This window comes from Protopterus annectens, chromosome 3.part1 (genome assembly GCF_019279795.1).
Source record: "Protopterus annectens isolate FY-2018-M chromosome 3.part1, PAN1.0, whole genome shotgun sequence".
NCBI classification, from domain to species: Eukaryota; Metazoa; Chordata; order Ceratodontiformes; family Protopteridae; genus Protopterus; species Protopterus annectens.
The window spans coordinates 1235325447-1235338265 of NC_056732.1; the positions used below are offsets into that span (position 1 = coordinate 1235325447).

Below are 12819 nucleotides of genomic sequence, written 5' to 3' on the forward strand. Positions count from 1 at the left end.
CTTAACACTGAAAATGTGATGTGACCTTGGGACACAGGTGGACAGTAGTCTCTCCTTTGATAATCACATCATCACAGTAGTCAGGAAATTCTTCTACATGGCACACCTCATCACAAAAGGTTTCTCATCCAGGAAAAAAGAGGTCATTGTTCCCCTCTACTCATCACTCATTGGACCCATTATATAGTATAATGCCCCTTTTGGTATGTACCTCTCAAGACATCTACAACAACTGGAAAGGCCACAGAAATACCTCACAAAGAGGATTACTGGCCTCAAACAGATGCCCAATGCAGACCGTCTCAAAAAACTGCAGCTTTACTCTGTCGCATATCGCCTACTCAGAGGCGATCTCTGCCTAACACACAAAGCTATGTCAAACCCAGAGCTTTTAGACATGCTTCACTTAAAGAAATCCCAATCCCTACAAGCTACACGCTCTAGGGACCTAAACCTTGCCACCACAATAAACAGAACATGCTGGAGGGATAGATTCCTGTCCCAGAGACTTCCCATACTCTGGAACAAACAACCTATCTATATCAAACAAAGCTCCTCATTAGCACTCTTCAAGAAAAATCTTGATGATTGGATGGGAGATAGGAAATTCTCCCCGGGGATCACTTCTGTGTCTCTGCTCGACAGTGGCACAGGAAAATAATTTTCTTGGGTGGCGAAAGCCAGGGTACCTTTTGGCTAGGCTTATATAGGCCCTAGGGCCAATAGCCTAGTACCTACCTATGAACCTATAAATCTTCCTCCTTAAAGTTCTGAAGGCTGAAATGTAACTTCCAGTATTATTTGGTTAACAGATTTCTCATTTTGTTTAAATTGATGTTATAACAAATTACTTGCAAAGTAAATTTACCTCATCTCCAATCAAGAAGGCATCATCTGTTGTAAATGATACAGGTTTGTTTGGACTGATCCACCAAAGAGGTCGAAATATTGGCTTTCCTAATGAAGTCCATTCCTCTGCATATTTTACAATGAGTGGGGCTACAAAATCCTGATGCTTCTGTATATACATTCGGGTCAGATTCAATGTCTGGAAATATAGAAACAATAGTTACGAACAAACAGAATAACTAAAGGAATCAGTTAAAATGACAGCATTGTATTTCTGTGATCCTGTTTTAGAGTATTTTGGCAATTCTAGTTTTCTTCAGCATGCACATTTCAGCTATAAAACAAGATTTTGGTTTATAGTAACTAACCAACATATACAAATCTGCCTTTCCAGGGCCAGGAAATTAAACTGATTAGTTGCAGTTACTCTGGATTTTGTTTACATTAGCATTTAGTAAAGTTTGGTGATATGCCAATATTAAATGCATATTGAAAAGTTTAAGTCCATATAAACAAATAATGATTATTTTATTTATTCAACTGTTAGTTTCAGTAACAAGTAATATCGTTCTGACTTAAGTTCCTCAGGGAGACAAATTCAAAACAGTAAGTATTCCTGAACCTACTATATAGAAATAAACGTATACATAGCTGAATTAGTACAAAGTAAAATAACCTGGTACTCTAAATAAATAGATCTAAATGACAACAGTAATGAAAACAGGAATTACAAATGTAATTATTGTGAAGTATAAGACATAGATTTACATTTCAATGACCAGATGAAGTTATAATCAGCCCTGCATTATCAATTCCACATATACAACTGATCACACATATGCAGGCCAAATGTTCAGTGTCTGATTATGTGATAATGAAAGGTACAGAAATGTAAGTTTATGGTTAAAAGTGGAATTAGGGAAAAGCTGTAACATCAGGGGGCTGAGCAAAACATGTGTTTACTTTATTTTGGATGAAGGAAGGAAAAAAGATGATAGTACAAAAGATGACAGACTGGATACTGATGAGATAAATCCCTACAAATATGTGCAATGCATTCCATCTGAAATTAATATTTCTTAGAGCATCATAGCCTAGAATATCACTGGATGCTGAACATCAGAACCTCTAAAACAGTGTTGTACCCTACTAGACATTTGAGGCTAAGAGGCAGAGAAATATAACCTCCCTGTGTCCTTCTGCCTCATATGTCTTCACATCACTATTCTCACTTTCAGGTAGGATCACCCCACCCCACCCCCTCCATGAACACCAGGATAGCACCAATGCCAATGGTTATCCAACCACATATGATTATATGGAGGGAATGTTGCCCTTCACAGTGGGATTACAGGCATTGACATGCATACTGACACACTTTTTATGGTTCAGTATGAAATCACATTACAAATGTGCCAATATTCTAGTCCATGAAGTTCTATTCATTGTAAGGTGAATTTCAATGCTTTGTGGCTTAGTATAGTAAAGGACATCTACTGATACATAAAGAAATATTACTGGATTAGGACGGTACAGACATCTGAAGTGATCAACAATGTACCTGGATAATATGTGGTGGAGAAAAAAAAAGAAAGAACAATGTGGAAGAAGAATTTTATTATTTTATTTTTATTTATTTGCAGTTGTTTAACCAGGATATTCCATTGGGCCTGAAGAACCCGCTTTCAATGGAGTCCTGGGGAGAAAAGCTCCTCATACAGATTACAGAAAGGTTAATATACAAACTAAGTAAACAAACTAAGATTAATATACACACATAGAACAAATGAAGATTACAGAGGTAAAACAGACTGATCAAAAGTATTTCAATCAAAGTTAATAATTTTTTTTTATTTTTTTTTTCTAGTAAGGAGTTGTATAATAGAAGCAAGCAAGAATTTGTTACTTGGGATTTGAGAGAAGGCATGGAAAAAGTGTTGAAGTAAAGTGTAAGTTATGAGGGATGGGAGCAGGAGCATTCCCATGTGTAAGTTAGATGAGAGTGGAGTGATTTTTTAAAGGATGGGAGGCTAGTAATGGTACGAATGGAGGGGGGAAGGGAGTTCCATAGGCATGCTAGAGAGTGTGAGAGGAGGTATTGTCCTGGGGGGTGGAGGGGTCTGTAAACTTCTATAAGGTTTTGATTGTTGGATCTGAGAAGTCTTTGTGTGTGGTGCATTTTAAAGGTAGTGGAGAGGGAGGGACAGAGGGATGGCTGGAAAATGAGTTTATGAGCATAGGTGAGCTGAGTGTAGGAGAGGTAGTTGGGAAGTTCAAGCCAGTATAGTTTGTGGAGAGATTCACAGTGATGGGTTGATGATTTGTTGCTAGTGGCGAATCTGGCTATTTTATTGTAACAAGAGGACAGTTTGGTTTTGAGAGATAATCGTAGGTTTGTTAGAAGAGGGGCTCCATAGAGAAGGGAGGGTAAGAGAAATGTAGTAGAGAGAGTAAGTTTAGTAGTTGAGGTGAGGAACCAATTGTGTCGGTAGAGCATGCCAAGTTTTTGGTGGGTTTTTTTTATGTTTAGTAGTAGATGGGAGTTAAATTTGAGCCTGTCATCTATTTGAACTCCTAGTAGTTTGGTTTCAGATACCAGCTCAAGAGGTGTTGTATTTTGGCTGGTGATGGAGAATAAATTTCGATCGAAATTCTTAGTTTTAGAGGAGGTAAAAATCATAAGAGATGTTGTCTTTCATCCATTGTTCTGTGGTAGAGAAGGCATCTTGAGTTAGTTTTAAAAGAGTTGATATGGATGGGGCAGCACAGATGATTGTGGAATCATCTGCATATTGGATAATGTTAGCAAGAGGGATAGAGTGGTAAAAGTCATTAATGAAAATGTTGAAGAGGAGGGGGCCCAGTATGGAACCTTGTGGGACACCTGTGGGGGAGATGAGGAAAGAGGAGGTGGCCTTTTTCCATTTGACAGCTTGTTGCCTATTGGAGAGATAGCTGGTAAACCATTTGAGGGAAGAGGGGGAGAGGTTTAGGTTAGCTAGTTTAGTAAGAAGTAGGTTATGAGAGATAGTGTCGAAGGTCTTAGAGAGAATCGAGAAGGATGGTAGATACAGTGAAGCCAGAATCTCTAGCTTTATGCACTGTTTCAAGGAAGGAAAGGAGGGCAGTCATAGTGCTATGATGGGGTCTGAATCCGTGTTGGGTAGGAGTTAATAGGTTGTTGTCTAAGAGATGGGGGAGGAGCTGAAGGCAGATACATTTCTCTAGAACTTTAGAAATGGGAAAGAGGATGGCGATGGGACGGAAATTGGAAATATTAGTATTATTTCCTCCTTTGTGCAGGGGAATGATGTAAGCTTTTTTCCAGATTTCAGGAACAAGACCTCCTGGATAGAGCGGTTGATTAGGATACTGATAGGGAGGGCAATGGCTTCAGCAGCTATGCTGAGGAAGTATGAAGGGATGTTATCAGGGGCATTGGTGCATGGTTTTAGTTTCTGCAGGAGTTTTCTTATAGTAGAAGTAGGAATAGGTTTAATGAAAAATGGTGGGGGTTGAGAGGGTGAGGAATGAGAGAAAGAAGTTGGAAGGGGAGATGGGTGAGGAGAAGTGGAGGTAGGAGGTGGATTGTTATTTGAAAAAGAAGAGGTAAGTTTGGAAATAGAGTCAATAAAGAAAGAATTGAATTGGGTAGCAAGATCAGAGTCTTGTACATTTGGGGAGGGGTTAGGGTTTTCTGTAGTACCAGGTTTTAAGAGGGTAGTTATACCTCTCCAGAACTTTTGTGGGTTGGTTTTATGGTTGCTTTGAAGTTGGACGAAGTAGTTTTGACGGTCTGCTGAGATAAGCTTTTTAACTGAGTTACGAAGAGTTTTGTATTCATTAAGGTTAAATGTAGATTTGTTCCTCTGGTATTGTGTCCAGGCTTTATCTCTAAGTCGCATGGTGGCTAGTGTACTTTTAGTTAACCAGGGGGTGGCTTTCCTTTTTATTCTTTTGGTTATTAAGGGAGCGTGATTATTTAGGAGATGTAGGAAGGCAGTATTAAAGTGAGTTATTGCATTTGCAAGTGGTAGAGTTTTTAGAGGTTACCAGTTAAGTGATTTAAGGGTGTCAGAGAAAGCTTCTGGGTTAAAGTTTCTTTGACATTGGGTAGTTATGTAAGTATGAGTAGCTAGTAGGGGAGAAGGGAAACGTCTAGTGAAGATGGGAAGGTGGTCACTGAGGGAGTCAGGGAGGGTTCTACTGTCAGGATAGTTGTGGGGGTGGGAGACTAGAATCCAGTCTAAAATGTTGCCACTAGTGAAGTCTTTGGATGGCCTAGTTATGGAGTTGATGAGTTAAAAGTAGTTGTATAGGTTGATGTTGAGGGGGTGAGTAGGGGACTGAATGGAAGACCAATTAATATTAGTGTCTCCCATGATTATAGTTTCATTACAGATGTTAGTTGATAGCCAGGAGAGGATTTCTTCTAGTATTGGGACATTGTCTCCAGGGGGAATGTAAAGAGAGGCAATGTATATATATTTATGTTTGTTTAGCTGAAGATGAGCTAGTATTAATTCTGCATTAGTGAACTTTGGAATGGCTTTATTGTAGGGTGTTATAGATAGGGAGGAAGAGTAGATTAGAGCCACTCCACCACCTTTTTTATGGGTTCTGTCTGTTCTGATGATAGAGTAATTGGGTGGTAATATCTCTTCATTTTTTACATGTGGTTTTAGCCAGGTTTCAGATATAGCTAGGATGTCTGGTTTGTTATGAAGTAGCCAGGCATGGAGATTTGGAATTTTGTTAGCTAAACTTTGTGCATTAAGAGATGCAAGTAGGATGGATTTAGTTATTGAGAAGGAGGGGGTTGGGCCTGGGTTAGGGTGTATATCACCAGATAAAAGTATGGAAGTTAGAAGTTGAGTTAAGTAGTGGAGGTATTTGGATTGTTTTGATTGAGAGGTATAAATTGATAGAGTAGTGGGAGGTATGGAGGGTAGAGTAGTTGATGAAGTTTTAAGAGGGGGGGAATAGTTTGAAATGAAAACATAGGTTGTTCCTGAAGGGATATAGTTCAGGGGAGATTGAGTTGAAGAAGTTGGATTGTGAAGTATGGAGAGGGCAGGTTGTTTGTGAGAGTGGTGAGTGGGTGATGGGATAAGGTTGGGTAAGATAGTAGATGTAGGTAAGGTTCAGGAGGAGTAGTAGTTGAATTGGGAAGGATGAGTATTTTTTAAGCATGTTAGGGTATTGATAAGCAATGTAGTGGTGTTGAGTAAGGAGGAGGGAGGGATGTGAAGTAAGGGTTGTATGAAAGTGGGAGGAGATAGGAAGAGGAAGGGGTGGAGTTTCGATGTTGGAGAGGAAGTAGGAGTGGTTAGATGGGTATAAATGTAGATGCAGTGGGGGTGTGTGGGATTTGGGGGTAGGGTAGGGGAGCGGAGTGAGCCCGCAGGGCGAACGGAGCGGGTAGAGACAAAAGGAATAGAAGTTAGAGAGGAAAACTATCAGCAATGCAGTTAGCTACAGGTTAGATAGGTAGGACCTGAGTGGAGAAGGTCTGAGATGGTACAGGAGTCTACCGAAAAGGAGAGCCAGAGGGGCAAAGTACTGAAAGGGCACAAGGCGAGTATGAAGAGGATCAGGTCAAGGACATAAGAAATTAGTTGAAATTACAGAGGTAGAACAGAGAGAGGCAGAGAAAGATGGATAGGATAAAGGTGGTCTAAAGTCTAAAAAGAGAAATGGCTGTGTGATAATGGAGGTGTTGAGGAGAAGAATATCGGAAAGTCATACAATGAAGAAAGAAGCACAGCTTGAGAAAGAATGAAATAGCAGAGAGTTTTATTCTCTGAGTATGGCAATGTAAGTTAAAACTGAGGACTGCATTATGTGGTGTATAAATTGTATCACAATACCTTCACAAGTCTTATTCACACACCAGGATTATTAGGTGACTTTTTAGCAATCCTGCTGTTTTTTCATGAAATTAACTGAGTATGTAGACCTTGTACTTGAAGGTGGTGAGTTCTATAATCTGGGAACATGTAGTGAAATATTTCATTTCTATCATTATTGTTAAACAGGTTAACATCAAGTAAGATATGCTATTAATAATCACAAAAATATATGGGGTTTATATGAAGAAATGAGTAGCTAAAGACGAGACATTAATCTTTTACTTGTTAGACCCTCATGAGCTGTGAATTCTTCATTTTACTTTGTATTTCAAGCCATCCTAGGGCTTGTAAATCAGTGCATTAATGTAACCTGTAGGTAAAGCTGACACCAAAACATGTATATTGTTACGGACAGACTGCTTTCCCATAAATATTCTGAAATATTAGAATAACAGACCAAAGAAGCACTTCAGAAATATATAGTGTTTGCAGTTTTATCCTAGCAGAAATTGGTCATAGATCCTTTTTACTGCATAAATACTAAGGCACTTGAGAGTTGGTTGGTCTTGGAGCAATGCATCGGCAAAAATTTTGAAACTATAAACCTAACACTGATATGGTTATTTTCTAATTCCTGACATTATCTATGTCATCGTAAACTTTGAAGTCCTGATATTCAGTCTTGCATCTCTCCATTTCTTCAGTCTTTGTCCTATCTCCAGCAGCTCCAGTTTTCATGTCAGTTACTTGTTTGGGACTGTAATAAATGCCTTGCTTAAGTCCAAGTAGATTATGGCCAGTATTTATAGTTAAAAGAACAAAATGATACCTATAAACCACTGGAGACCCTTGCTAAACCACAAGAGATATAAAACTGACAAAAAAATAGCAAAGGTTTGGCTCCAAATTTCCAAAAGATGTAGATATTCAAGCAATGTCCAGTAATCTTGAGCAGCTGTATTTTATTGAACATTGCAAAAGAGAATTTTACGTAGATGAATTAATGGTGCATTTTATATGTATTTGCATATACTTTTATGGGTTTACTCAACATGTTTTTATATGTATAGTAGTAGAAATATATATATTAAATTTGTATAGGGAATTTTATATTATTATTGTGTATTTTTAAATTTTAATTGATGTCATGTGATATTGGTTAGTATATAATGGTGTACCTTTTGCTTTTAGTTCCATGCACCTGACGAAGCTCTTGTGAAAGCGCTTGTGTTCAATAAAATACAGCTGCTCAAGATTACTGGACTTTGCTTGAATATCTACATCTTTTGGAAATTTGGAGCCAAACCTTTGCTATTTTTTGTCAGTATTTATAGTTGCTTGTGCAAATGCAATAGGGGTACTCCTGATTCTTACAAATGAACATAGCAAAGGTGAGAATCATAAAGGCCATTTACACTAATGCAAAAGGCAATAAAAATAATGAAATGCAAATAAGAAATGCTTTAATGCGCAGTATGCTAATGAGGGGGCTTTGCAATTCATAGTCTGACATCCGTGCGGTATGCACATCCATTGTTAAAAGTGATGCTTCACCTTTGATGAATTTGCCCACAGACACCCCTTCAATAGTTTGTCCAAGTATGTACAAGCACTTCCCTGACACACAAATTAATTATTTCCCCCCAGCAACCTCTTCATTAGTTTGTGTTACGTATGCATAAGCACTAAAATGGCACAAAATAAACTATTTTGTCTATCAAATCACTTCAACAGTCTGACCATGTAATCATAAACACTTCCCTGACATACAAATTAATTATTTTCCCCAGTGACCCCTTCAGGGGTATGTCCAGGTATGCACAAAAATCATAATAAAACATTTCCTCAAGTGACCCCTTCAGTAAAATGTCCAGGTATGCGCAAAAGCCAAAATAAAACTTTCACCCAAGCAACCCCTTAAGGAGTATGTCCAAGTATGCACAAGCACCAAAATGAAACTTTTACCCAAGCTACCCCTTCAGTAAAATGTCCAGGTATGCATAAGCACTAAAATGAAACTTCCACCCATGTGAAACATTAAGGAGTATGCCCAGGTATATACAAGCATTAAAATGAAACATTCACCCAAGCAATCCCTTAAGTAAAATGTCCAGGTATGCACAATCACCAAAATGAATCCTTTCCCCAAGTGACTCCTTAAGGAGTATGTCCAGTTATACATAATAACCAAAATGAACTATGTATCTAAGCAACCCCTTCAGTAAAATCTCCAGATATGTATAAGCACCAAAGTGAAACATTTATCCAAGTGACCCCTTCAATTAAATGTCCAGGTATGCACAAGCACCAACCAGTCTCCCCTTTCCTCTCCACATTTTCCTGGAAAACTGCTGCTTACTGGCATAAGTTCGGGGCTATTTACACTCTTAGTATGCAAATGAGCTCATTAGAGATTCATGTCTATGAATTGTACTCATACGCATGTGTGAAAAGCCCCTTATTAGCTTTCCCTCTATCGATTATGCATTAAGCATGTTATACGTTTGCTATATGGGGACATGTTTACAACAACTCCTTTGCATTTTCATATTCATGCTGAAAGTCTGGAATTTGCATGTACACATAGGGCCATTCTTTGCAGATCACCACTATGAAAATGCAAAGCCCCAGACTATGGATACTGCTCTATATCTGCTACTACTCCTTGTCAACTTAATCCATATCTTTGTCATAAGACATGATCAGGTTTGACTGACAGCTCCTGCTGGCCATGAGCCCCTGTTGGTTGCTGTTCTGGAGATTGCTGTCGTGTAAAAATGCTGCCAGCCTTTTTCTCGTGAGTTTCTCCATGGTTTTCCCTATCACTTTTTTAATCCGAAAGGCCTGCAGTTCCCCAGATTTGTTTTGGATACCTCCATACAATTGCTAACTTTTAATGCTATGGCACTTCTGTATTAGGCAGTGATCTGTTGAAGAACTCTGTTGCGGGTTGGGGGATGACTTCCAACACAGTGGTTAGGTTTTTGAGGACTCTGGAAGCCAGCCCATATAGTCTTTGTTCTTTGTCATGCTATTATCCAACTATATAACATATATGGATTCCAAACTGCCAGACTGACAGCTTCATGAGGCATAGAAAAAAGTTAATGTCCAAACTCTTGCTAATTTTGACAAACAGTAAAAACCTTTAGAAATTAATTTTATTTTCTGTGAGGAGGAAAGATTGGAAACATTGCAAGAAGCCTTTTTTAATATTTGCAGATTTAATTAATTTACTAATTAGTATTAATATTATGCATTGCTTAGTCAGCATGTTCTCTAATATGTTTTTGGATGATTAAATATGTATGCACAATTGTAAGTGTGTGTTTAAATTGATGACTGGGCATTAATGATTTTTGATTAGTCACCACTGATCGCTTGTTGTTTTTGTACAAGTTTGTTTTAGATAATGAATTAATTAGACTCTGATGAAGTCCTTTTGATTTGTAAGGAGCAAAAGCACTAAGTTTGTACATTAAAATTGCTTGTTTCCTCTACTTGTGCTGTTTTGTTGTTTTGGACACATGCAATATGGGTTTCCTGTAATATTCTCCTAGTCTGTCCACTCCTCACCTACAACTAAGAAGCAGTGATAGACCCTGCTTTGACTTATGCCCCATCTTTACGTTTTCTTATCTTTCACAGAACTCTTGTTCCTGTCATTATATTATCTTCTATAGTTCCTGACCATAGTAGCTGGCAAGCTCTCTCCAACAGTAAGTTAGTTGCTTCTTCACAGAGCTCAGTGTCTTTATTACTGTTGTTGAAATGCACCGTTGTTGATATGCATCGTTGACCAATGAAAGAGTTCCTACTTTTGTCTTCTCCTCCACTACCTTTGTCATTAGCATACATTATCTGAGGAATCATAGGAACTCTCTTTCAAAATCACTTGCATATCTTTTATAATCTTATCAAGCTCTGGGAAACATCTTAAGCCACGCATAAACTGTTGTGCAGTCTATCAAGTTTAGGAGTACATTTGGAGTTCAACAGCAGCTCAATATGAGCTGATCCTGAAAATGATTACTATCTATCAATGCACTACTCTTGTAAACAAACAAATAAATAGTGAAACTGTAACTTGTGTTGATCATTTCAGTTTGACAAGAACACCAGCATCTCTTACTATGCACATTATCAACTTGAATAAATGATTGTAAATAGAAACATAACCTGCTTAACTGTACTTGACTGCTTTAAGAAACAGGGTCAGGAACATTTTTTTGAGAAAAATATGAATTTTAAGAAATATAATTTAAATGTTTTAAGACATAAATAGATAATTAACAAATGCTTAATATTCTTAACATCAAACTATAAAGCTGTAGGAATTTCATTTGAAAATGAATGTCCTTAGATAGTAAGATCTGAATTTTAGTTAATTTCAACTAATTGATTCAATTTCAGTTTGCATTCTACCTACTTTCATCCTTCCCATCTCCACTTCTCTACCTCCTCCCAAGCTCTTAAATGCTACAAATTCTTTCTCCTTCACTTATTTTGCACCATTTTTCGTGGGTCTGCTGACCACTGTGTGAGGAAACTTTTTTTATAGTCAAGAGAGCATTATTTCCTTACAGTGTGCTGTCGGTTCTCCATTCTCTATCTGTACTTCTGCTAGAGGGAGATCACTACGAATAAAAACATAATATTCTGCATTTATATCTTGCCTTTGTGTTCATTCTCTTCTCTAGTATGAAGTGATGTATATAGTCTCGCAATCCATCTCCCATAGACTTTTTTTATGCCTTTTCCTCTCCATCCAACACACTCTTCCAGTGGCTTTCCACTGGGTACCTTCTAACAGTCTGACATCCCTCATGAACTGAATTGAATAGTGTACTGAAGGTGGGGTGGCCTGATCAATGCCTAATGAAGCAAGACTTTTACTTGAAGCCTTTGGGGATACATCCAAACATCTTGTTTGCTATTGTCACAACCATCTCCTGGACATCCAGTCTTGCTGTGAATAAACACCCTCATATCTTTGTCTTATTCTGCTTTCATCAGTTCCACTTCCCTTAGCTGATATTTCACACAAATCTTCTTGAGGTCCAAATGTAGAACTTTGTGTCTGTTTGGATCTCAGCTGCCATGTTTCTGCCTGCTTAACCTTTCAACATATTTTTTCTCTTCTAATCTGATAAACCTATTTTTGTGCTTAATTCCATTTTCCATTCCCTTAGATACATATATCAGAAATGAGCAGACTGAAGAGTATTGCACCAGGACTGACCACTACAGTAAACCACTAGTCACTACCCTTGTTTTGGACAATGTTCCACCCTCTGTAGAACTGACTTATCCTTCAACCAGCCACAATTCTATAACTCAGTCTTAGCTTCACCCCATCCATTGCAGTTTTATTAATTGTGGGAAAAGTTAAAGATTTTTTTTAAATCTATATTGAGCCTGTTTACTTGAACTATATTATCAAATTCTCATATCAAATTTAATTTGCATATTCTCCTAACAATGAATCTATGAAGGTAGTTATTAATGGGATTGATGTCCTCTAAGAAAGCAACCAGCCTTTCTTCAGGATTTTCCTCATACATTCCTTGTCATTGCTGCTAGGCTAACATGCCAATAGTTTCATTGATTATCACTGTTTCACCCTTTAAAGAGTAGTACAACATTTACTGTCATGCAGTCTTAAGGTATGTCTGGACTAGCTAATGACCTTTTGAAGATTTCCATCATTAGATCCACCAATGCACTGGCTGGATTCTTAATGTCATTAGGAATCATCCCATTTGACATAGGGACTTTATCCTCTTAGGTTAATGTGTTCTTTCTTTATTTGGCATATGTCTCTGTCATGGGCCTAGCCACTGTTGTCCCACTCTGCCTAGCTTCCCTCAGGAATGTTACCTTGCTCTTGGCTTCCTTTGTGATGACTGATGCCAAATATTTATTCAAAACCTTTTCTTGTTCTCTGGTATCTGGACCTTTCTTACATCCTTACTCATTCTGTGTAGATCTGTCTCCTCTTCCTTCTTTCTGCAATATACCTAAAAACTCTTTTATTCCCTTTTTATGCCTTCTGGCAGCTCTGTTTTAATGTATGCTATGTTAGCCTCACCTCTTTTGCCACTTTTATATGTATTGC

At 38.0% G+C, this 12819-nt stretch overlaps 1 protein-coding gene across 1 annotated transcript in view; it reads right to left on the minus strand.

Moving 5' to 3' along the window:
* Positions 1–12819, minus strand: part of LOC122798394 (SITS-binding protein-like) — a 449240-nt gene that overhangs the window by 15234 nt on the left and 421187 nt on the right. Inside the window, exon 9 of the mRNA XM_044067300.1 lies at positions 869–1048. Coding sequence (XP_043923235.1) covers positions 869–1048 — 180 coding nt within the window. The remainder of the gene's footprint in view (positions 1–868; positions 1049–12819) is intronic.